The sequence below is a fragment of the Buteo buteo genome, chromosome 5 (assembly GCF_964188355.1).
Source record: "Buteo buteo chromosome 5, bButBut1.hap1.1, whole genome shotgun sequence".
Classification (NCBI taxonomy): domain Eukaryota; kingdom Metazoa; phylum Chordata; class Aves; order Accipitriformes; family Accipitridae; genus Buteo; species Buteo buteo.
This window is the reverse complement of record NC_134175.1, coordinates 21,922,226-21,948,826: the sequence shown is the minus strand read 5'-3', so window position 1 is coordinate 21,948,826 and position 26,601 is coordinate 21,922,226. Positions and strand designations below refer to the sequence as shown.

Here is a 26,601-nt window from a genome sequence, read left to right as displayed (position 1 = left end):
CACTGTGTAACCTGAACGCTCATTCAGGGCTTTCTCTTTTATGGCAGGCTAAAGAATAGGCGAGTTGGAGAGGCAGCCTCCTCTCTGCCTTTCCCATGGCTTTGAGACTCCTGTCCTTCAAGATTAGGAGTATCCCCTTTGGGTGAAAGTTTGGAGGATGTCCCAGGACTATCTCCTCTCTCCTTGAGCGACCCAGGACCTGTGTGCTCTCACCTGGTGGGATCCCCAGGCCATTTCCCTCCCTAGCAAGTGACTTGGACTTGCTTCTGAGGAGATCCTGCCTAACCTCCTGTTGCTGCCATGCAGGTGTTCGGTTCTGGTGTTCACATCTAGCACGGTGTTGTGTTGCTCTCGTGTTGTGGGTCCCCGTTCCATCTATTGGGTGGTGCCGCTCTGTTGTTATATTTTATTCATGCAGATCTTTGCTTTGTATTGTGTGTCTGTGTTTGGGAGGTGAGGTGGGGGGGCATCCCTTATGTTGTTGTATGTCTATTGCTGTGTCTCATAGCAGGAGTTGGAAAGGTGCTTATTAATAATGTCATTAATAGGTTAAAGAGTAGAGTTTCCTTCCTCTGTTGACTATCCCTAATTTCAGAGATTTAGACTGCAGAATCTAGATTTATTGGAGACCTGTGGATTTGGCAGATGTGCTGGATGGAAAATTGTGCTTTGGTTAGTATAAAGAAATGTTAACTTTATTCCTGAAAGCCAGCGTTGGGTTGTTTATTTCGGATCTCAAAAGAACAGAGGCAATTTCAGATTTATTTCCTCTTTTGGCAGAAAAATTTGAGAGTGAAAGATTGCAAAGATTACAAAACAGCCATCTTAAAGAAGAGTGGATTGCAGACAGTTTCCTCTGTTGATTTTATCTCTAACATTACATGATATGTTGTCTACTTCAGCCTCACAGAGCAAATCCAACAGCCAAACCTTTCCTTCAGGCCCACGGGTATGAGCTCTGCTGAGGGCAGAGTGCAGAGGATAGAGCTAAGAAAAGGCTTTTCTCTGCAGGGTTTTTTTTTAAGTGGATATTTTATGGGGGTGGGTGGGGGTGTGTGAGTGGGTGCTGTGTGGCTACCTGAAAGGATGTTAAGGGAAATCTTTAAAGCAGCTTATCTTTTCAAGGAAGATTGTACTATGAAGGACACCATATACACCAATTGAGTGTGTTATCAGCCCTCTTTGTCCTTATAAATATACAGATTAATTCACAGAGTATTGCAGAAATTGCATTGAAACATGGTTAAGGTACTTGGTCCAGAGTGAAGAGAGGGACACTGAATTTTTGGGTGACTTTGAGGAAGTGTTGTGGGATGGACTTGAAAATTTAAGCTTCTGATTTTTGGACACAGCCCATTGTCATTAACTGTTGCCTGCAAGGAACTGCTGGGAACCTAAAAGCTGAATTTTGGTGAAGGAAATGGGCAGTACAGAGGGAAACATTTTGAAACATCTCTTCAGAAAATGTGCAACAGCGGCTCCTGCAACAGACAACAGCTGAATTGTGCAGCTTTTTAAAAACAGAAATCACAAACATATTCAGTCGATGCAGTGTAAGAGCAATTTCACTTTGTCACATAAAGAACCCCAAAGCACAAAGAGGTAAAGGGATGTGGAAAACAGCTGTGGAAGAAAAGGCCGATAGCATGCTGTGTATTATTTTATTTCTATTGGTATTGTTTTGCTTTTGTTATTTTCTGTAGCTGTTTTCTTGGCAACTATTTCAGTTTCTCAACGGGTATGTGGATCAGTGAAAGGCATGAATAGCTACTGACAGACACACTTCCCTAGGTTTTCTAATCATCTTCATATTCACCAGTGCTACTGGAGTTGTTGAATACTGAGGAATGGTATGTTTGTCGTGCTTTGCTACTCCACACATAAATAAGCCTTTCTGATTTGCAACCATCTGCTTGTAGGAGTTAGTGAATGGGTAGAAATATACCAAAGGAAACCTTAGTTAAGAACATAAGGCAAAAAAACAAGGCAAGTACAGAATAAATTTCTAAACCCTAAAAGAGGTATTTGGTGGCAATCTTTAGGAATTCATCTAGGCAATTTGCATCCCGAAGACCTCTACCAGGCCAAATCAGTGTAAGATAAGATGCCTTGGAGTCCTGTCTGTCAGCTTCCTGATGGTGGAGGAGGTTGTTGCCTGTCTCTAGGGCCTCGGGTAGTGTAGGCAAAGGGCAGGATGCTAATGTGTATCAACCATAATGGCCTTCTCATGAAGACAAAAGAAGCTAACAGCTTCCCTGCTTAGACAGATTCATTAGAAAAAATCTTTGAAACTGTTGTCTTTCTAAAGGGTGTTTTTCCAGAGGGCAGGTTGTACCACCAGGTACCAGGTTCTGAGGTGAGTTCGGAGTATTGCCTCTAATTGTTGCAATAGTTATGAAAGTGGCTTTCTTTTTCTTGCAGCCAAAAAATTATATTCCAACTTGTGGAAATATGGAAGAACTTGTGTCTTCTCTGATTATCTAGCACGATTCCCAGTAACCACTGTGATTCAGAGGCAAGCACCTTAATATTCCTGAGAAACGGCTTTCGGAAAGTACTTCTGATTCAGAGTGTGATTTATTAATTACAGGCTTTTGTATGCACTTAAGTTATGGTGCAAAATGAAGCTTAAGAATCCCTTTGTTCATGAAGTTCAGAGGCTCATCCAGGCTATGTGCATGATGCTTGTGCTTCTCGAAAATTTTTCTGCATGTGCTAGTCTTCTCAGAGTAGTACTGCTACTTGCAGGCTTGAGAGGTACAGCATTTTCAGGTTAAGCCCTTTTTAAAATTAGTTTCTTTAGTCCTTTTCACTAGATTTCCTTTCTGGGGTGTCACATCAGTGAACAGCTTTAATATTTCTTTCAAACAAATCTGTTTTATCACACAAATATACAGGATCCTTTTTTTTGTCTGCAGTCAGCCAGCACCGGTGTAGTTGTTAAATAGTCTTCCTTTACCCTTTATTCCGGCAAGCCACCCCAAACCCATCTTCTTGAGCAGCTGTCATTGCTGGAGTGCACATTATCACTGAACCACACGGAAGGCAAACGGATAGTCTCCTTCATCCCTCTTCTGATGTTTGCTGAATAACGCCCACAGAAGCTGATGCAGCAAGTGCCCAGTTTCCTCCTTAACCTGAGCATTTCCCAGTCCTGTTTTCTTGATCCCAGCAAGATTTGCGAAGCAGGGAAGTGGTTACATCTTTTAGTGGTCTCTCAGATGGAGCTGGAGAGGAGATGGTTGTTCAGGCTTGTTCCCTTCATTATGTCTGCAGACAGCAGCAGTGCTCTGAGCAAAGGGTTGCTTTTTTTCCCCCACTGTATCAGCTGATCTAAAAAAATGCATATACATAGACATACATGTACATACATATGTAATCCCCTACAACAAATCTTGCTTCTTTTGTGTCCTGTAAACAAAGCTATTCCTGATAATAGTCCGACCTATCCAGTTCCTTTCTTTCCAAATCACGCTTCAGCTCCTGTCTATCTGGGATCTGGAAATGCATTTCCAAGGTGAACAGGGTGCCAAGAGAGTCGTGGCGAGCGCTGGAAGTACCACATACGGCTCAGCTCTTGTTACTAGGAAACAATTGGGCAAGGCTTTCAATGTCGCACCCAAGGCATGGATGTAACCTCTGCTGTTTACTTGCAGGCGCTCGTGTTAATGCCAAGGACAATATGTGGCTGACTCCTCTCCACCGAGCAGTTGCTTCAAGAAGTGAAGTGAGTAAGATTTGATTACCTTGCTTTTCACGTAAACTACCTGCTGGGGGAAAAAGCAAAGCGTTGAGAGCCATAGTAGGTAGCACGGTGATGCAAACAGGGAAAACATTTATTGTGTGCAGGGCCTTTAGCATTGCAACTGAAAGCCAGCATTTACAAGTTAGTTATAGCTGCGTTTGAGCCTTAATGTGGTTGATTTTCACCTTGTAGAATGCTTTACGTTACCGTAGCGAGTCATATTGAGCAACCATCAGCTGGAGTGGGTGATGAGGACTGAAGTGGGATAGAGTCCACAGTGGTCTGCAGTGGCCACATCATCTTCAAGTGGTGAAATAAAGAGGAATAAATAAATCCATATGGATGTGTGCATGCTGTGCATGTGCCAGAAGGGAGTGGATGTGTATGTGATCCAACACGTATTACCACATAGTTTGTTTTGGTTAATTGCATTTCAAGGCATCCATTAGGTTTTCTGTTAATGTATTTGATTCATGCATAATGGAGGGTTAGCCCATATTTCTTCTCCCTGACAAGTAGAAATCTTCTGGCATCATGTTGTACTTCTCCCATTGCTATCTCAAAAAGGAGCGGCAATAACTATCAGGAATGCAGCTCAGGCATGACTGTGTTTTCAACTGCACCATTATTCTTGGCTTTCTATTTTGGACCTCCCTGTATACTTTTATCCTCCTAATACTTAGTTAACAGTGAGCCCAACTGCAGACTGAATTGGCTTCTGGGGATGAGAGGAGGGGTTGTGAAAGAGACAGAGGGTGGCTGTCTTCCAGAGACTGATGGACTCGAATCACCTCCGTAACAGTCCCAGTGCTTGCCAAGCCTGGAGGCAGGAATCCTGGGCTCGCTTCTGAACTTGGGCATTGTTTGGCTGCTGGCTGAGCTTCCCAGCTGCTGGCATCCGCTGAAACCCTCTGAAAGGAATATCTGATAGAGTATGAATGCTGTAATGAGGCAAAATACAAAAAGCCATGTTGGAAAACAAAGGTCAGGCTTAAACCTTAAAAAACAGCCTCAGTCTTTCTGATATGGGAATTGCAGTGTGCTTGGTTTCTTTTTTAGGATGCATCAGAGTACATGATTTTTATTGTCAGTGACAGTCCTAACAGAAAATGTATGTCTTTCTGTGGGTTTGTGTCTCATCTTTAACTCTTTGTTAGCTGAAGGCCAATTGCACAATGAGAAACTGTCTGCATTGTGCCAGCAGTTCTGGTACCTCAAAGTGAGTACCCAGGTGCAGTAGTGAGGCAGCAGGGGAAGGCACCAGCCTTTGATGCCTTTTCATGGTCTGCTCTATATTTTATAAACACACATAGCTTTCTTCTCCTGGTCTTTTTTCTTTGTTGTTTATATGATAATTGCTACTTTTGGTAATACTTTTGAAACAAGATTCAGCATTTTGAGGTGTTTTCAGTGCTGCTTTTACTTTATTACACAAGCTAACAAATGGGTAGCTTCAGTATAATAGGACAAAACCGATAGTGATGGTAGTAGATAGCAGTAGGTGAATTCATCGTTCACATTGATAGTAGGAGGTGAATTCATGGTCCAGAAGTTGACCAGTAGGATTCAGTGTGGTTTTTGAAGTTTCCGTGAGCACAGTTGCCTTTAGAATGATCACCTACAAGTTTTAAGTTTTACTATCAATCTTTTACACTGAAGCTTTCACAGGATTCAGAAGCTGTGTCCTTGTACTCTTTTATAGATTGATTAAAAGCACGAACACATTTTTGCTTAAGTTTTAATGATTTTTCAAGTGGGCTTTAGGGATTTAAATGTTTATTTACAAATCAAGACCCTCACATGTGTCTGTACAGGATTGTTAATGGATGTATCAGCTTTCAGCCTTATACAGTTCGAAAAAGTAAAGAGATTTCACTATGATAACTTGGGATAGTTAGAGACACTGAATACAGAGGCTTATACCATAGCTGTGGACTGCATGTATGTGTAGAAAATTATGTTAATAAAAAGGGATAGCTCATGCTCTCAAAAGCAATAAAATTAAAACTTCTCCATAAGGATTTTAACATTTTGATCCCAAATCTGATAGAGCAGCAGATTGGCAGATGTAAACAAAAATGTGTAAATGTTTTTTTTAAAAGTCTAAATATTTTTAGCTTAGACTTTTCAGTCCTTACTATTTACTTCTAAAAATTCTCCCTTAACTTTTTCTTTCCTTCATTAAGAGTCAAAGTGCATGAATTTTCCTGCTGACTTCATGTCCCAGCTGGGTAGGTCTCCAGTGAATTACATTTAAATTACTTTTAAAACAGTAGGCCTGTAATTAAAAAAAAAAAATCCTGTTGAGACATCAACAGTGCTATATCATTGTTGGTGCTGTAAGAGATGCAATGTCACTAACTGAACAAATCTGTCAGAGGACAGTTTGTGAGATGGCTGTAGAAAATTAAATTGCTGAGATCGGTTGAGGACAAAGAACTAAAACTCCTAGTAATGGATGTACTGTTGATACAGACTGCAGGCACTCTTCTGGGCCATTCTAGATACAAAAGTGCTATTTAAACACACTGTATGTGTTTGATATTCATTAATAAAATTTTGGCTGGGCTTACCAGGAAACTTCAGTTATGCAAAAAGAATAAGGTACTATCTAGGACTAGGGCTCTCCCTCCCAATTACCAGCTGTGAGTTGTAATTAGCAGACAAGGCTACATGAATGCTACTGTGTCCCGGTGGCTCCTTTGTATTTTGTTTGTTTGTGGGGGAAAAAAGGAAGAAGAAACAAAATGTAATTTTGTGAGATACTTGTTTTTTTCATCTGACTTGCTTAATGGCAGATGCATGAGTAGAAGCAGATAAGAACTGATTGTGAATTCTCCAGCGAGACAGTCTCTCAAGAGAGAACAGTATATTTTCTCACTGGGAAATATTCACTTTTAAGCAACAAAATTAACTTTAAAAGATGTTGTTTGGTCTTAGGTTTGACAAAATGGATGTTGCAGTGAAGACCCTTGGCCTATGCTTAGCCCTCAGGGAGGGAAGGAATGCTAATTTTAACTTGGGGACACCAGCATCAACCCTTGCCCATGATTCTCATGTTTTTGCAAAGCTAAAATTTTGTTTTCATGTATTCTGTTTTATTTTCTCCTTTTTCCTGTTTATAAATAAAACTTAAATTAATTTACCATGATTTTACTGTCCAAAATGATGTGCTTTTCATTTTGTAAATAATTTCTGTAACTGTGAGCTCAAATAAACACATTCATTTCCTCAATGAGAGCACAGTTATGATGACTGGGGTACTGAGGGTTAATCAACTGAACAGGTTGGGCTCTCTGCATAGGCAGCTTTGTACATCCTAAAATCAAATTGGGAAATTTTGATTGTGAGGACACTGCTCTAAATGACAGCAAAGGTGATGTGTACTCTAGCATTTGAATCAACAATACCATTTCCCTAGCCTGGGATGGTATTTTGATAAAAGTTGTTCTCTTTCCCTCCTCCTGGCCATGTCTGATATGCATAAGTAATATACATAGGTAATATGATCGAGCTGTCAAGAAGGTGGGCCATGTATTTATTCGAACTGCTTGGTTATGGATATACCTGTGTTGCTGTTGCAGGAAGCAGTGCAAGTATTGATTAAGCACTCGGCCGATGTCAATGCTCGGGACAAGAACTGGCAGACCCCATTGCACGTGGCGGCTGCAAACAAGGCAGTGAAGTGTGCAGAAGTCATCATCCCCATGCTGAGCAGTGTCAACGTCTCTGACCGAGGCGGGCGGACAGCATTGCACCATGCAGCACTGAATGGCCACATTGAGGTGAGTTACTTAAGACTGTAACTGATCATTCGTTTATTTATTTAATTTCCCACTTCAAACAGTTGGCCTGCTGTGGCTGGGTCTAGACTGAGGCCCATATCCCTGACCCCCATGATTCCTATCATTTGGCTGCTTTCCAAACTGTGCGACAGGTTTCCTACCTGCAGAAACGAGACATTGGCTGGAAAGTACCTGTGCAGAGCCAGCATGCGAGGTATGCGTGCAGATTTTGAGAGCTGGCTTGTGCCACCAGCTCTGGCAACTCAAGTGTGTCCTTGGCTCTTTTGAGCTTGACTGCCTGTGAAAATAAGAGTGGCAGAACGGAAAGAAGGGAAAATTTGTGGATTCGTTTCACACTGAAGAAATGTTCAGCTGTGTAAGATCCAGTCTGTCTGCTTTTCTAATTCTAATTTTTTTCTTATTCTAATTTTCTTCTAGAAAATGTGCTTCTGGTTTTTCTACTTATCTTATACAAACAAACCCTTCTAGTCTAATTACCATTTCTATATGAAAAAAAGCGTAGTTTTGTAAATGTCCCCGCCCCCCAAAGGGTTTTGCTAGCATCTTTAGATCTGGGTGCAACCATCCTCATTTGCCCGTTCCACACCTGAAGATCTAGATGTGGAATAAAAGCTCTTAGACTGGAACAGTAGGCTTCTGTTAACAAAAGTTGATCAGTTGTACTGTAATGAAAGGAAGGAAAAGGAATGGAAATTCCTGTGAAGTGATGATGTTTGGCCTTTAAAATACTGCACTGTAGGAAAGAGATAGTAATGCTTGAGTCTAACCATCATAATCTAAAGCTTCTGAGCTTTTGGATAGAGTATATCAGAAATGTTAACTGAATATGCTGTTACTAGCTGGTGTCTGTGGCAAAGCAGTGTATGAGAGGAAGACAATCATCCAGTCTGTAATTTATGATTTTAGAATGTTTCGCTGAAAAAGACAGTTGTTGAATGTGTTTTCCATTCAGTTTCCTTTCTTTTTTCCCTGATTTTTCTTATGTTTAATGGTGGATGATTGGCGATGGGGAAAGCAGCTTTTCACTTCTTAGCCATGCTGTCTAAAAGGTCAGCATCATATGCGAAGCAGCCTGGTGCCTGTCTGCATAGCCATGGGCACAGGGGAATTTAGTGAAAATCGCCATGGCATGGCAAGAAATAGACACTCCTTGTTGAAAGATCAAGCAGATTTTAGGGTTTGTTACCTCACGGTCTGGAGGAATCTTGTCCCAGTCCACAAACAAACCCCTTAAATTGGTCTTAACAGTAACAACTAAGAGCAATGTTTCTCTTCCAGGCCTGTTTCTCTTCTAGGTTTTTTTCCGAGCTGAATTTGAAGCACACTGGAGTAGCAGCACCCTGCATGCTCTCAGCCCCCTCTGGGGACACAGAACTTGTCCTGGTTACTTGCGGCCATCACCACATTAATGCACGCAGCTTTGAACAGTATTTGTGTAATTCACAAATTTATCATTCAAAAGCAGGATTTTGTGATCCCAACTTTATTGCCAGAGTGATTTGTTATAAACTGTCGAGTGTGTGATCTATAGGGTTGGTTTACCTGCTGTTGTTACTTCTAGATGGTGAACTTGCTCTTAGCCAAGGGGGCAAACATCAATGCTTTTGACAAAAAGGACAGAAGAGCTCTTCACTGGGCAGCGTACATGGGTAAGGCTTGGGCTGTTGCTCCTTCTTTTTAATTTCCTATTCAGAAACTAACAGCATGTTTTAAAATGGACAAGAGCAGACCTGGCCATGGAAAGTGAGCGTTGTATTTACCCTGAGGAGGCAAGGGTTCAGCTGATCTAAGTACACACTGTCCATTTACGGTTTTGCAGCTGGTGAGAACTTGGCTGTGATTTCCTTTTTAACACAGTTAATTGTGGGCTTTGTGTGTTGCTTTTTTTCATTTTGGTCTTTTTTCTGACTCTAATTCCAGCCTGAAGTATATTTGAACTTGAAAAAATACAGGTTATATTTGTTTCAGTGTTTGCTAAAAACTACTTTATATAAAATGCAGATAAATATGATCATAAATTTTGCTGTTTATCTATGTTTGTAAGTAGCTAAGTTATGATATCATTAGGAAGTGTTTCCTAGGCTTTCTTCCTGTTAGGAGCAAATTGTCATCTTTTATTCTAGAGTGGACAAGAGCAACTGATTTGTCTATTCAGAACATCAGTGTTGTTACCAAATATTGCTTAATTAAATCAATAGACCTTATCATTCCTTTCAAGTTAAAGGAAAATTTTTTATAGTGGGGCATTATAATTTAAAAATTCTAGAACAAGATTGCCTGTGGTAGTGGTCAGACTTGTTCAAGAGCTTTTGTTGGGCAAGCAGTATATTCCAGATTATAATGTGTGAGGTGGTGTGTGCCCTCGGCCAGGAACTCTTCCATCTGACCTGTCAAAATCATGATTTTAATCCTGGCACTTTTGGAAATGAGATAATAGGAGATTTCAAACTGTGAGAAAAGCATGTTGTGGGTTTTTTTGATGTACACAGACAGATGGAAAAACTCTTGCCAACAAATGTGATTTGGCTTTTGAGCTAGCGAGCTTTGAACTCCACACTACAGAGGTGAAAGGCTTTTTACATTGTGCTGTGCAATTCCACATCTCTTTTGCTCTTAATTTGTTTCAGAAAATCATGATGTACTTTTCAAAATATTTAGATAACATTTAAGGCCTAAATTAGCAATGGGTTTTAGGAGTCTGTAGTGTAATTTGGACAGAATTTAGATCATGAGACCTGAGCATCTCATCCTGTAAACCCTCACGTAGTTTCCTGAGTGTTTAAATATCTTTGGGCACTTTGGACTTTGTCCATAAAGTTTCCGAGGTCCTGCACATAACCAGAGCTGCCTCTGTCATGAAAGTGCCGTACAATTCAGATGGTGCACAGCTTTATGTGGTGTTTGACATAATAAATTTTTAGTTCTAAGACAGCTCTGCTTCAACATGAAGCAATAAGGACTATTCCTCAGTTAGCCTTGATTTAATTTTGGTGGTTAGGGCACTACCTGGGAAGGCAGGCCAGTTGGTTTGAGGCTTTCAGGGAGAGGAGGAAACTGAAGACACAGGTGGGTTATAAGTTGCATTTTGAGATGCTCTGTTCTTCCCTTGTATTCTGTAGGGAGATCCTAATTCAGGGGTAGGCATTTGACTCCTGAAGACAGATGTCCCATTGATCTGGCAGTCAGCTCTCAGTCTGTGTAACTGTTGAGGCTATTGCGGACTAAGTATGTGTGTATAGACTATGAGTTTAGATTCAAACATTTTTAGACTTGTATTCAGGATTTTTTGCACAGTTTTGTGTTAATGATACAGTTTTGGAGAGTCAAAAACCTGATCGAAAGATTAGTGGATTCAGTAGAAAATCTTGTGTTTGTATTGGTAGGCTTTGGATCAAATTTGCACTTACTTGAAATTTAGTTTTCTGTGTCCTCAGTGGTGCTAGAAAAGAGGAGACCTTCATTTTATCATTTATTAGAAGTTTTTTTTGTATTGCTAACAAAAACCAACAAGTGATAGCAGTTGTGTTTGCAGATGACATCAGCAGGATCAGCTGTTTTGGGAGACTTGTATTGTCATGCTCCTGTGCTCACTGTTCTTTCTGTAACAGGGAGAGTAAACCAAAAACTGTTATTTTTAGAGAAATAAATGGGAAAGAGGTGTGTTTTTGTTCTTTTAATGACTGGAAGACTAATTTAGTAAAGAGAAATTTGACACATCTGGTGAAGGTGACTGCGTGAATTTCTTGACAAGGCCTGGAGCTGGGATTAAGAACACTTATAAAAATGCTGTTTTTTCCCTTGTAGAACTGTGGGAGCATTGTGAAACAACAGTGAAAGGGGAAGTGTATTAGCAAGAAAGCAGTAATTGGGAGAAGTGATGCTGTAGGATGATATACTTATTGATTACTATCTTTAATCTTTCGAAGGTCACCTGGAAGTTGTTGCCTTACTGATTAATCATGGTGCAGAAGTGACTTGTAAAGACAAGAAGGGTTACACCCCACTTCATGCAGCTGCATCCAATGGGCAGATTAACATTGTGAAACACCTCCTTAACCTGGGGGTAGAGGTATGTGGTAATGTGCACTTTGTGGCTTCCATGTTTCTCCATATTTGGAGATATTCTTTTCTTCTTTCTTATGGATGATGCTACAGACATTGGCAGAGCTTCTAAAGAAAATAGTTCTCATTTTCTGGACCACCTTGTGCTTCATGTGATTTATTGGTTCAAGAGCCAGGAAACATTCTGGAATAAAAAATGTCTGATATGGACAGTAAATTCCAGGCCACCTTGCTGAAGAAGTCAGAAAATATATGCTGTTCCTGCAGAGGAAGATGGAATAATGAAATTTTCCTTGGCTCAGCATTCCCTTTGATATGATGAGAGGTTCTTCTCAACATAGATGCTGCATACTTTACTAAGCAGTAGTTCAGGCGGTTTAAGTTTAGGGACCTGTATTTCCTCTGTAGCTGATGGAGGGAAGGAGAAGGATTATTTTCACTCTGTAGAAGAACTTTTTTTCAGGGCACAGACTTCTTTTAGTATAATATTGTCAACTCAGTGATTCAAAGCAGCAGTGAGATGATCAGAAGAGCCTGCAACGGTTAATCAGAGATGTCAAATAAAGCCATGGCATTTGCCATTGCATTTTCAGCTGACTTGACCTTCCAAAAAAAAGTCAGAAGTCCATGTCCACAGGCTGTTGACTGTGAAGTTGAAGGGGAATAGGTGTTTCCTGTTATTAGCAGTACTATGCTGATAACTACCTTTAACTTCCAATTCTCCACCACTGGGGGTATGATCTTTGAGACGCCTGTATTTTGTGGAAGGGTATTCACGTCATCCTTGAGTCTTTTGTACAATCTGTCTTGTCCTATTTTACAGAACAGCAGTGGAATACTAAGCTGGTCATCAAGAATTAATTTAATCTTAATTATATCTTTATAATACTGAGCTACTGAAAGTGGTTTCTTACTCAAGTGTAAATGGCTGTGCAGTTTAACCTTCCCTTCAGACACCTTCACTCCCTTCACAAAAGAAATCTGTGGAAGGAGCTCTTAAGCCTGATTCTGTTCATAAAAATTCAATAGTCAGTGTTTTAATTTTTTTTAAATAAAGATTGTGAGCTTTTTATTTATTCTACTTGCCCACTTATATGTAAAAGCTTTCCAGTTTGTTAGGACTTTTGTCATCATCATCATCATCATTATATAGTCCTGCTATCAGCTTTAAGCTTCATACTGGCTTTTAGAAGTGGCCAGTAAGATAAAAAGTTAATAATAGTAAAGGTAAAGCATTCCAAATTAAGCTCTCTGTGAGTATATTTTTGTCAATGAAATCTGGTGGTGAGAAATATGCCCTATGACAGTTCAAGCCTCCAGCTATTTCCATTTGCAGTATGTGATGCATTATGTAAAATGGTAAGCTGATGTCTGTAATTTTAACTATGTCTCCTTGTCTCATTTTAGATTGATGAAATGAACATCTATGGAAATACTGCACTTCACATTGCCTGTTACAATGGTCAGGATTCTGTTGTTAATGAGCTGATTGACTATGGTGCTAATGTAAATCAGCCTAATAATAATGGATTCACTCCCTTGCATTTTGCTGCTGCTTCCACTCATGGAGCACTGTGTCTTGAACTACTAGTGAATAATGGGGCAGATGTTAACATTCAGGTAAAACTTGCATTGCAGCTCTTCAGTTTTACTTTTTCCTATTTTGCATACCTCAGGAGACTGGAAACTATAATAACGAGTACAGCATGGCTTTAAATACTTGATGGAAGTAGAGTGATGCTGAGAATGTTGACCATTAAACTGTTTGGATGAGATTACTTCCCAGCAGAGGAGCTCTCAGTGTCTTGAGAAATATAATGGCAGCTTTAAACTCTAGGCCAGCCACTCTCCTGAAGGCATGAATCACTAGTAAAATATAGTCCCAGGAGCTCTGTCAAAATGTTATCTCAGGGAGTGGTGGTAAGTCAAGGAAATATTCCTTTCTGGTGTTTTCCTTCCCTCTACAATATGGATTTAATTAAACCGGATTCTAAAAAGTTCCTGTTGACTTTCCCAGGGAATTAAGAACTGAAGGTTGTTTGTTTACCTGTTTTAGAGCCTGAGTGTATGAAGTGTGATTCTATTTAGGATATCTGAATGCTCTTGAGATACAGCTGATTCATCTTGATGAAGCTGAAAGGAACTTGCTGTTACCCAACAGAGGGCACTGGTATGGGTACCAGAAGACTTGAGTTCATATAAGATTTTGACTGTTTTACTTTAAACTCTGTGTGTTTCAGTTTCCCATCTGTAAAACTGGTCTCCTAGCATTCAACACCACTGGCAAGTCCCTTGAGATCAGTGAATAGTCAATGCACTATTTAAACTCACAATTATTAAAATGAAATTGGCGATTGTGCTTGCCAATGAATGCAAACCCCCATGCCAGTAAACATGTAGTGATGTGAGTAGTGAGGCTGGTACCCTTCCCTTGTTATTTTCTCAGCTCCTTGGCTTCCCCAATTTCAGTTTCTTTCTCTAGAATCCAAAGCATTGATCTCTACTCATTGTACCTTCCTTTCATATGCCTTCCCTGTTTTCTAATTGTCTTTTGTAGGCATCCTATTTTTGATTGCATGGGGATTTATTAACCAAAACTTTTTAATATAGTGGCTTTTATTCTGGGATGTATCTATAAAATGCAGATTGATAAACAGAGTATAGTTCTTGAATCTCTCAGAGACAGCTCCTACTTAGCTTTATGGTTCCTTTGCTTTTCTTTATTCCCCACATTGCAAGGGAAAATAATGACTGAATGGCAAATGTTACTTAAAAATAATATTCAAGAATAATATGTCATATATCTGTAGGTTTCTAGCAGGTATTGTATACAGCCAGGCTGTAAGGACAGGCTCCACTCCAGCCCATTTCCTACTCATTGCCGAGGAACCATTTTAATTGTATGCTTATACCTTCTGCGTTTACTATAAGTATAGATTGAGTCCTATAGACTTTTGAAGCCAGTGGAGATGTTATCTGAAAAAGAGCTGTAGGATGTTGAATTGAGAAACTTCAAATTGTTACCACCGCTTTACATGCTAAATGGTTGTTTTTATGTTTTGTTTCTGTTAGAGTAAGGATGGGAAGAGCCCGCTACACATGACAGCTGTCCATGGGAGGTTCACACGGTCGCAGACCCTCATTCAGAATGGTGAGTTTCTGTGCCTGTTTAATGACTCTCCAAAAGATTAGGTGTTTCCAAGTTTGCAATTTTTAGTTGTTCTGACCCAGAGTGCCAAAGGACTGCTCTGAGAGCTGCTTAGCTCTCCATCAACTTCTGGCTTTGAGCTGCACTGACAACTCTCATTCCAGCATGTCATCACAAGTTGAGATTTTGGTTGTTTAACAAAATCCCATATTCCTCCAGCTGATGGTGGTCCAGCTGATCTGTTGTTATTTTTAACCTGAAAACAAGAGTTCAAAGCTGCATTTAGGTCTTTTTTCTGCTCAGAAGCAGGCACAACTTTCTTTCTCAAATTATTTAAAAACTAAAAAAAGAAAAAGTTTCCAGTCATCCTCCTTTGGGAGCCCTGGTGTTCTTAGAGCTCAGACCGTTTTCTTTACCCTCCACTCAGCAGCTGTACTTCTCTCACCTCCCTTAGCTTCACCCCTCGCCACTGTCTTCATTAAGTGTTGAATAAATGCTCAGGAGGGTGGACCAGCGCTACCCTGTTTGTTCTGGCATAGCCAGTATTCCTGATTATCAGTCATTTATCGGGTATCTCTTGTTCAACAATACTACAGCGTATAACAAATATTACTGTTGGAGATCTGGCAGAGGCCTGTTTCCGATTGACAGAGGTTGCTATTACTGATTGTTTACTTATGCTTCCCAGCTTTGGCCATTATACCGGACAGGATGATCTGGGTTTGTTGGTTGGTTGGGTTTTTTGTTCGTTTTCCAAAATCCCAAACTTGGGACTTAAGTGTGAGAAGTTGAAGATGGCTGAACAGTTACGCTGTAAATGTAATAATACATTTACACAAGATTGTATTTTAAAATGGAGGTCTTCAGTACATCATGCTTCGTTCAGGTCATCATGCAAATTGTTGTCATATCTCTCCTTGGATAAATAAAATAGTAATAATAAAATGAGTTTGGGCAAACTGGAAGAAACTGGGCCTTCATGCAATTTTTAGTTGTTTAGTCAAATATGCTCTCTGACTTACAGCTGTTGTTTGCTCTCTGTTGGATTTGTCTGTGAAAGTACTGGCAGTTCTTCATCTGTCCTTCACGCCTCTCTACTCTTCTTCAAGTTACTTGGGTTTCACTTCTTTCTTTCTTTCTTTCTTTGCTGCCCCTCTAATTTTAGTGTTGTACACAGATCTGATTGCAAGTGACTTTATGCCTCATTGCTGTGGGATATTGTGGAAGACAGAAATGTCAATGATTTAAAAAAATGGAGTTTCATTCTGCAGTACTTAATGAGTTGGCCAAAGATGTCTCAATTTCTGGCTGCTACTTCTAGCGACTTGTAGAGGAAGAATGGATTACCTTAAAATTGCAAATGTGATACCTATTGTTAAAAATAGGGAATGAACAAACTGTTTGTAAACAGTTAGGGAGGAGTGGGCAATATCTGGCATAGATTTCTCAAGAGTAAAAGATGCTGAAGCATCATAATTCTCTTCTACAGCAGAGTAATAGGCTTTGTGAACACAGCACAGTCCTCTGACTTTTCTGTGGGCAGGTAATGTTCATGGAGACCTCCGCTGGTGGAGGCCCCACCCCAGGGAACCTGTTCCAGCATTTCACTGATCTTTATTTACCATTAGAAAATGCTGTACAGTGCTTTGCTAGAACTTTCCTTGTTGCAGTTCTGGCCTGTTATCTCCTGTGAATAGTGGACATGCAGTAAACACTACCATATCCTGATGTTAGCAAGACTTTTTACATGCTTTCATAAAATATTCTCACAGCAAACTAGTGGAGTATTAAAAATATTACAGTGTTCGTACATAACTAGTTGAAAAACTACACTTGGAGATTAGTAATAAATGGATTGTTGTTGAAATGGAAGGTGTAGTGAGGGCGTTTTCAGTTTCCCCCCTGGGTCTGGAACTACCCACTATTTTCATTAACAACTTGGATAGTGGAATAGAAAATGTGCTTTTAACATTTGGAGAAGACATGAAGTTGGGAGAGACTGTTAGTTTGGCAGAAGGTGGAGAAATGGAAATGGAAAATGATCCTGTAAAAGGATAATGCAAGTGAAACAAAGGGAAGATCACACACACAGGCAGGAGTATCAGCTGGACAAGTTCAGAATGGCAACAGCCAGGTGGGTGGCAGTTCCTCCAGAAAGGTTCTGGGGCTTGTAGAGGATCAGAAGCTTGTTGACCACAATTCAACAGTGTTATGGTGCTTAAAAAAAAAAAAGATCAACAATGTACACGGTGCTGTACAATGTACAGGAGTGTATAGATAGGAGCGTAGCCAGCAGGCATGAAGTAATCCTTTTGCTCAGCTCAGTGTTGGGAGATGTCAGCTGTAATACTGTTTCTGCCTTTTGACATTTTACTTCCAGAAGGATGTGGGCCAGCTGGAGAGGACTGGGGGAAGGACGAGAATAGCTGGAATGCAGCAAACCTGACTTACAAGGAGAGACTGAAAAAATTACAGTTCCTTGGTCCAAAAAGAAAACAAGGGCTTGATAGCAATCTTTGCATGAGTCAAAAGCCGCAGCAGAGAAGAAAGAAATAATTTATTTTTCCTGCTTATGAAGATAAAACATGAGATGACAGGCTTAAATTGCAACAGGAAAAGTTCTACTTAAGCGCTGTTTGGTTGTTCTTTGGTAAGACACAGAGAAAGGACACAACACTCTTGTTGTTTGCAGTGTGTTCCTGCTGGCCTCTTGAATGAACTCTTATTTAACATTAGTGCCTTACAGGTAAGGTTGAGTGGCAATGCCTTTATGAATAAGGGCATAGTTTCAGCAGTTTATTTTGTTAGTTTAATTCAAGGCATCCATTTGTACCTTTAGATGAGCAGCAGGTCTGTATCGTGTACTTTACCATCGTATGTCATCCTGTTCACCTATTTCCCACCATTTTCCCCACCACTGCAGTTGGAGAGGGAGATGAAAATGCTGCTGCCAGACCACGTTAAGTACCAGTGGGTGACAGCTGACAGCTTGCTGTGTGCTGGTTCTTGGTCTCTCAAATTCAGTGCCTGTGGCTGGACTGCTTATGCTGTATTCGCTAGAGAGAAATAACGTTTGTGGTCACTGGTTCATGCTTAATCTTTCAGTGTTAAACTGTATGAAAATGTCTTTTGCAGGAGGGGAAATCGACTGTGTTGATAAGGATGGTAACACCCCTCTGCACGTGGCTGCAAGATACGGACATGAGCTTTTGATTAACACCCTCATAACCAGCGGAGCTGATACTGCCAAGTAGGTGGCTGAAGTGGAGCTGTTTCTCATGATCAAGTGTTGTGTCTGATGCCTGGAAACAGCTATTCCTCAGGTTCTGAAGTATATGAAGGTTAAAATGAATAAGCATAATTGTACTGTACTTCAGTGGGTGACATGGGGCTAAAATATGAACACTCAGGAAGTATGGAGGGGAAGGAAGCCCTGCTAAGTTCCTGTTGTGCCCAGTTATGCAGTTACAAGGAGTACAAGTACTTCTTCTTTCTCCTGAAACATTGATGTGGCACAGTGGTATATAATGTACATGAAGTACATATGTATCTAAAGTGCATCTTGATCATAGTTATTCCAGAAAGTCTGTAGCAATGAGTTTGTCTAGGAAACGTAGTTGAAAAAAATTCGGATGCCTTTCAAGGGAATTGTGTGCGTATTCCTTGGTATCTAAATTAGCCTAATGTTTAGTGGTCTGTCATACATGGTGATTATTCTTTTGTCTTGTATCTTTTGGTATGACATAGGGTAATCGATAGAAATGCAGTATTGCAAAGTATTACTAAAGTATTTCTGATCTCAGTTTAACAAGAGCCTGTCTTGATGTTGCATGGTTTCTGATATTCAGATGGCTGAAATAATAGGGCTGCTTTTATCTGATTTGTGAGTTTGGGAGTCTTTTTTGAATAGAAGGACAAAGAATTGAAATTAGACACATTTCTAAATGTTGTTAGTGCTTTCTGCTTCAATTCAATTTTTTGTTTGTTTTTTTTTTTTCTTGCACAAATGTCAAGACTGCACCTACAATATGATAAGTGTTGTCAACTCAAACATTGGCAACATGTTTATTTTTATTTTTAAGAGTACTTGAGTATTGGTTAGTTATGTTCAGGTTCTTATAGTCTGTCAAAAGAAAATAGCAAATCTGAAGGTAAACAAAGGGGTATAAGACCAGAGTAATGCAATACTATGAGGGATATCTGTACCAGGTGTTTAACAGCAGCATCTGATTTCATGAATGTAAGTTTTTGGCAATTACCTCAACATGTTTCCAAAATAGGTTTTAAAAGTCTTCTACCTAGAACCTACCATAGAAATCAGTGACTTCTCTTGACTTACCTAATTAGGAAAACCTGCTTTCAGATGCAAATGAGCTGGTTTTAATTTTGAAGATACTTGCAGCTCTCAGTATTTTGTCTGTTTGCTTGACTATGTTTAAGAAAGTGGCACATTTGCCCATATTCCTTTATCAAGTACGACTGTCACCATGCAAACTTGGAAGGTGGAACAGATCTTCAATTGGCATGGATAATGAAATTTCACAGGCTTCAGCTAACGTCACTGGATTTTATTAACATAGCCAGCATGAAGATCTTGGTGTCTAAATAGATGCCTATTTTTCCTAGCTCTTTCTCCAATACAGTAAGTCTTAGTCTGTCTCTTATCTTGAGGTTTAAAGGGAAAATGAGATGTAGTGGGATAGCCCACTCTTGGAATCAGGGTTATCCAGTTAGAAATTTCTATTTCACACTTGGGTGGCTGGAACATTGATCAAATAAAATACTTTTTCCAGCAGCAAAAATAAGTGAAATAAGAAGTTGACTCAGAGATACCAGGCAGATCCAAATGATGCTACTGTCTGTACTAAACAAGGAGCATTGAAACACTGGAAATGGGCTTTCATATGTGCTGCATGTAAATAACTCTGGCTGAGCTCCCCAAACTGGCTTTGAAAAGAAAATTCTGCAGCATTGTTAGCAACAACTGCAGACAGCTCAGTCAGTCTTTGAGGCGACTGCATTTAAAGGAGAAAGTGTGTAAGTGATGGGAGGAACCAGTGTGAACAGTGCTATAGAAGTGTGACACTGGTTAGCAGATGTGCAGATAGTGTATTTCAATGGAAACCGGCCAAAAAGTGCTGGGTGGAAATCTTGACCTAAAAGAAGAAAAATATTACTTTAGATAACTAGATGGAGGAGAAGATAGAGAGAAATGGGTGTAGGAAGAAGCACAGCAATACAGAATGTCCAATGTTAGCTTAAATAAATGAATCCACAGCTAAAAACTGCAACCTGTTTATACAGATGCAGCAGCTTGGTGGAGCTTGTGCTGTTTCCTTCAAAGGATAGGTTGTCAGATCATCTTTTAATAGATTTACTCTAAGATGTAGATGCTGACACTAGCAAAATTAAAATTTGTACAGCACCACAAGTCACTCCTAAGTGTAGTGAAGCAGCGAGGAGGATGCATTTAACATTAAGACAGAGAAAGGATAGGCCTGTGGATTCTGGAAAGAATAAGTTTTTTAAAAACAAACCAAAAGTAGTTAAATACATATATGTATAAAATGTTGCAGAGAGCAAGATGTCTTTATAAACATCCACATTCATTTTTGTCTAAAGCTTCATAAGTATTTATGATTTATGGTGAGTCTTGCAGAAAGACAAGTTCCTTTATCTTTGGGTCCATATCTGAGATCCTCTTCCATGAGGTGATCATACTCTCCCATGCACCAACTGTCTTGCAGATATGAATCCATCTGCTATTGTTCAAGAGTTTGTCATTTTTCAAAAATATATCTGCTGAAGCAGGCAGTAGATGATAATCTTGTCGAGATAGTTGGTTTCAGAGGCTCTATATTTATGTGCACTTGGAGGACTGCCAGTAGGACAGTATTTCTAGAATAACAAGATGCTTTTCACAAAACAATGCTAAATGACAGAAGCCAAGATATCCAAACCTAAAAGTCTTCTAAGACAGCAAACAGCGGCATGCTTAGGGACTGAACTGGGATGATTTACTGGTATTGATAAAAGCTGCTGAGTGCTCGGCTTGTTTAAAAACTGCATGGTTGCCTGATACAGATTTAGCCTAATGATAGGTGCCTACCCGTTTGATTTTTTTTTTGTTTTTTTTTTGTTTTTTTTTGTTTTTTTTTAGCCAGCATGTCTGCTCTGAGAAGTTTATAGTGTAATTGAAAAGAGGGTCATGTGTTAAAGGGGGGAAAAAATGAAAGGGAGTGTGAGGAGAGTAGCTGGAGCAAATAGGAAAATTAGGTGTTTAGTTCTCAGGGTGTGGGAAGAAAACTGCAAGTGTCACAGCAGCCTAGAGGAAAGTGTGAAAGAAGAGTCATCAGCTACCCCAGCCCCAGGGGAGAGAGAAAGGGAAGAAAGGGAGGCTTTGAAAATCTGCATGACAGTTATCTAAAGGATGTTAATGGCAGGAAAAATGGATTTCAGAAATAATATTGAGAAGATTTCAGCATTTACTTTTACCTCAGAATGACAGTTGCAGTATGTGTAGCTGATGCAGAAATTTGTGCATTGCACACCGGGAAATTGACCCGAGCAATATCTGCTCTCTGGCTTCCTTCCTCACCTTGGCTTTCACCTTGAATTTTTAGAAACCTTCCTGCCACATTCTGTTCAAAGCATAATGCCAAGACTTTGCTGTATCAGAATATTTTTAGCTCCTGAGAAGGCTGGTAAGGAAATACGGATAAAAATAACATGGCAGGAAGAATCTTCCTCGAAAAGGATAAAAGATGCTGCCTTTGTGGAAGGAGCTTTTGATGCATTATGTCTGTATGCAACCTGCATTTTCACATGACTCTGTGTAATGAGGCTGTTGTGCCTTTCAGGTGCGGGATCCACAACATGTTCCCTTTACACCTAGCAGCGCTGAATGCTCACTCAGACTGCTGCAGGAAATTGTTGTCATCGGGTAAGTAAATCCTGCAGTGTCTGTGGAGCTCGAGTAGTGTGTGTCTCTGCTGCTTACAGCCCCTTTATACTCATTGCTGTGGATTGTTCAAATGAAAGACTTCCTGTGCTGCTGTGTTCGGCTGCGTGGTGTGGTGGACGGGAGCGCGTGAGGCTTTCCTAACGGCATGCTGGTACTTCCTGCATCCTGTATTGGTCATGCCCGAAGCTCTTTTCTCCTGGCAGGTTCAGAGAGTTTATATTAATACACCAGGAGGAGGGAGGAAATTTAGGACCCTTTCCCAAACTGTAGGAATGTGGGATGCTGTTTTGGTTTGGGTTTTTTTCCCCCAAAGGGATAATTCAGGAAATTCTCTCCTTGGGGCCTGCACGGGAGCAGGTGTTTACATCTCACTGATGATGATGTTTTTTAGATACAGCTGAAGTGTGTTTCTGAATCCAGACAGAGTAAAGGAGTTAGGCTGGCCAAAGCTCTGTGGGCACAAGAGGGGAAACGAGTGGAAGTGTAGTGTTGAGAGAGCAGTCTCAGGACCCTCACCAGAGCCCAAAGCAGAAGCAGCAGGCGTTTGCTGATGCAGCCGTTTCAAAAGAGGCAGTAATCAGGTGCTAAATCCCAAATTCTTGTTTTCCAGGCAAGAGTTCCCATGAGTTAAAAAATCATAAGGAGATTATATGCTTTTTGTAGAAAATTGCTTCATTACTTAACATGTAAAATCTCCTACAACTACTTTTTCCCCTAAACTTGAGTCCTGTAGGATATAAAAAAAGTGTGAAAAATGGCAATTACATACCCCATTACATTAAACCTTGGCATGCTCTGGCCTTGACCACTAGATCAGGAAGGAAGAGAAAAAGCTCTGGGTGACCAGAGTTAATACTGCCAGGCTTATATCTGTGGCCTTGTGCATCCTGATGAATATCCCTGCGTGTTACTGGAAGACTCTTTCCAACCTGAAGATCCACACACAATAAAAATGGCTCCATTTCATGTTCAGGCTGACGCTGTGGTTTTTCCTCATTTCTTCATGTTTTCTGTCTTTGTGTCCTGCTGTTGCAGTCCTCTTGACAAGTATCTGCTTCATAAATGCCTGTCACATGGTTTTAAATAGGGATGTGGCGCAGAGCTGGATGCGGAAATAGATGCTCGTCGACTTTGCAGCTCTTTTTATAGAGCTGCCAAACTGGAGCAGCTGCTCGCCGTTCCCGTGACAACCTCTTTCTGACTGTAGTTGCTTGCGTTCTGTTTTTTTTCCAACTAACTGATTTTTCTGTCTCTGCAATGTTTCTTGTGGTTTAACTAGGACAAAAGTATAGCATAGTGTCCTTGTTTAGTAATGAGCACGTGCTGTCTGCAGGCTTTGAAATAGACACCCCTGATAGTTTTGGAAGAACGTGCCTCCACGCTGCCGCTGCAGGAGGGTGAGTAGCTGTGACTGTAGCTGTTGTAAGTTATTTTGTGGCTTCGTTGCAGATTTGGTGCCAGCCAACTTGACTGTGCCATCCACAGAGGAATTTATTGCGGTGCAAGGGAAGCAAAGCAGGCCGATGTCAAATTTGGGTCACTTGAGGCTGTCTTTTGCCACTGTCCTCATGTAGGGGTTGCTTGCAAACAAGTGATTTGAAGCATGGGTTTCAGGCATAGGGTAAAACTCTTTCTTTTCACGCGCCTGTGAAGACTGCTTCAGCTTTAGAAGGGGCTACTGCATACTCACCCCGGTCTGTCTGTTGGCCACAATGGTCGCTGAGGGCCAGCAGTCAGCAGGAAATCATCAGTTCCTAGGGCAAAGCAAATGAGGAGGAGGAGCTGTAGCTCCTGGGATGCTACTGGCAGGGGAGTTATACCTGGCCTCCACCTTTGGACTGTGTCCTTGTCCGAAAATGCAACTACACAACAGTGCCCATCAGATTGCAACCCTGGAGTCCAAATGCAGCTCGTCTCCCTCTTTCCCATTTTTCAGGTGCAAGTTTAAAATTTTCTAAAAGAAAAACCAACAAACCAAACCAACAACACACACACCCCCCCTGCCCCCGAAAACAAACAAGCAGCCCCAACCTCCAAATTAGAAAGTCAAAAGACTGTCATTTTCTCAGGGTGATGCATTTCTGATAAGTGCTGGGAGGCCAGAAGTGGAAACAAATAATAACTGAAATGTGTCAATTTAAGTTGTAAATGTAGCATCCAGTTAGCTTAAGTATTTCCAAATAATTGTCAGTGGAGTGCTGTGAAGTTAACCTAGTAAAAGGACAAAATATTTGGCAAGCATTGAGTTTTGACTCTTCTGTTGAGTACTTTATGGCTCAGAAAACAGCTGAAATGGAGCCTTGGCTAGAACCCAGCTTGGATTCTCTGTGCTTATAGCAAGCAGAAATGGTCATGCACAGCAAATACTTGGCAGTCTTTCTGGAAGTTGTTTTTTCTTCTCAGTGGACCAAAATGTATATCGCAAAGTTTTTGTTATTAAAAAAACCTAATAAAATTAATCCAAATACTGTTTTTATTATTCTTGTGGTATTACTCTTCTTGATACTTCTCTCACATTAATAGAGGAGCTATGACGGTTGCTTGGTTGGAGATTATTATAGTATAGTTCAGATGCTACCTCTTTGATAAGGCTGCACCCCAAAAGAATAACAAAAACAACCTGGAAGTCCTAAAGAGGAGAGGCTTCATAAGAAGCACAAGTGGCTCATGAAAATAAACCATGTTTTTCCAGTGGTTTACTACAATTGTCATCATGAACAAGTGTTTTTATTTTTAGTACGTTGTGGTGAGTGTTCTGTAGCTATTTTATGCAACAGCAGTTTAGAGTAGGGATGAACGTAATGTCAATGTATTGCATCCAACCTTTTTTTTACTGGAGCTATACAAAAGGCATTTGGTTTTTTTCCTGACACATGCCTGTTACTCCCATTACATTAAAGGGAGTTGCATGGGTACTAGGAAAAGAACATACTTCAAAGGCCTGCTCATCTTATTGTGAACCCAAATGATTTATTGCCCCTGTGAAAGACAAGGAGTCTTGGAAAGTGCTGCATTTCTTTATGTCATTTTCTGGATTGGAGTCATGCATTTATTCACTTGAATTACAAAAGACGTGAGAATTCAGCTGTTTTATTTTCTATTAAAAATCACCTGGCTTTAAACAAGATGAAGCAGCTATGATGTGGTGAATTCTTTAGATACAAAGCAATGGAGTGCAACTCATCCACTTATATAGATGCAATATTGATACGACAATCACTTTAACTAGCTATGACCCTTCTTCAACAAAGCACTTGGAGATGTGATTTGTCAACAGTAGTCAAGAAATCATATGAGAATAAGCCTAAAAGTAACTCTTGTGATTAAATCTCACTAAGTAAACAGGATTTGAACAAACTGCTAACTCTTGAATGCTTTGCTGAACAGGGGTGGATTTCGTTAAATGTCACCTCTTCATTATTATACTGGCATTTTATATGCTAGCAACAACTTACTTTTAAATTTCTCTTATAAAATACCAGTTCAGTGTGGGAAGCATTAGAGTACGGCTCCCATTGAAAATCTCCAAACACTGAATTCAGATCACATTTACTGTGCTTTCTTTGGAAAATTTTTTTTTCCTCTGCAGAAGTTTGAGGTTTTCAAGAAAAAAAGGAAATAGTTTTTTGAAGCCTTATTTTCTGTTTGATTGAATTTCACATTGTATTTGGCTGTACCCTGTTTCTGCATGGGAAATAATACAAAAATAGTTACCGTAACTTTTTCCTTTTTGGGGGCAGGGGGCAACACAGATATAAACTTCTGGTTTGTTCATGTCTTGTTTTCTTTACTTCTCTTTCCAGTAATGTTGAATGTATAAAACTCTTGCAAAGCAGTGGAGCAGATTTTAATAAGAAGGACAAATGTGGGAGGTAGGTAAATTTTGAAGCTCATTTAAAAAAGAAAAAAAAAAAAAGAATCTAGCATGCAAGGAAGAAAGACCACCTCAGTCTGGAAATCACATGTTCTATGAAAAATGGCAGTAAAATACAGTAGGAGTTTGGCCATCCCTGCAGAACTCTTGCTGCTGCAGTTATATACCAGACAGACATATAGGTCATACAGGTGCAGACTTCATTAAATACATAAAAGCTATCGCACTGTCTTGAGTTTTCTGTTTTAAAAATATCACAGTTTGGGGGTTTTTTCCTTATTGCTTCTCTTATTGCCTAAATTCTTGTGCTTGTGTGCCCAAGACAACACCTGACTTATGATGGGAGGATTGCTGCCATTTGATGGGCTTCCTAGAGTTTTTTTTTTCCCCATATGAAGTGTTGCAATGAGTGTTGCTATGTCAGCTAAATAAGATGCTGTGAGGGACACCATGCTTTGCTCTGCCTCCAAACTGGAAGAAAGTAGTGTGTATGCACAGCAAAGAAGAGGCCATCACAGGGGATAGGTTGTTTACAAGATGCAGATTGATGATCTGTATCTTATTAGGCTTCGTAGGAGCACTGAAACTTCCTGTTAACACAATATTTTGTTGAATTTCCATAAGTTTTCGTTTCATCACAGGAACATAAGGTGCTGATACTGACTGCTGAAAATCTGTAGGAATGCAACAATTAAGATGTATCTTTATCTTCAGTGGTGCATATTGGAATATGAGGTAATTGTCACTTATGTTCCAGGACACCTTTGCACTATGCAGCTGCAAATTGTCATTTCCACTGTATTGAGACACTGGTGACAACAGGAGCCAATATTAATGAAACAGATGACTGGGGACGCACCCCTTTGCACTATGCTGCTGCTTCTGACATGGACCGAAAGTAAGAAAGCCTCTTTGTGTTCCTTGTTTAAAGTGTTTTGCTATATCAGTGTCATTCTATTCTATTCGTGATGCTATGTCATGAGCCCAAAAAATGATCTTGCT

General features: G+C 40.1%; 1 protein-coding gene across 7 annotated transcripts in view; it reads left to right on the top strand.

The window, feature by feature from the left end:
• The window catches only part of ANKRD44 (ankyrin repeat domain 44), a 144,221-nt gene that overhangs the window by 76,514 nt on the left and 41,106 nt on the right, over window positions 1-26,601 (top strand). For all 7 annotated transcript variants that reach the window (XM_075028052.1, XM_075028049.1, XM_075028047.1 and 4 more), the window contains 11 exons: window positions 3,657-3,727; window positions 7,330-7,530; window positions 9,113-9,200; window positions 11,478-11,620; window positions 13,021-13,233; window positions 14,686-14,764; window positions 17,897-18,011; window positions 21,622-21,704; window positions 23,059-23,122; window positions 25,529-25,597; window positions 26,357-26,497. In XM_075028052.1, the coding sequence (XP_074884153.1) occupies window positions 3,657-3,727; window positions 7,330-7,530; window positions 9,113-9,200; window positions 11,478-11,620; window positions 13,021-13,233; window positions 14,686-14,764; window positions 17,897-18,011; window positions 21,622-21,704; window positions 23,059-23,122; window positions 25,529-25,597; window positions 26,357-26,497 (1,267 nt within the window). The remainder of the gene's footprint in view (window positions 1-3,656; window positions 3,728-7,329; window positions 7,531-9,112; window positions 9,201-11,477; window positions 11,621-13,020; window positions 13,234-14,685; window positions 14,765-17,896; window positions 18,012-21,621; window positions 21,705-23,058; window positions 23,123-25,528; window positions 25,598-26,356; window positions 26,498-26,601) is intronic.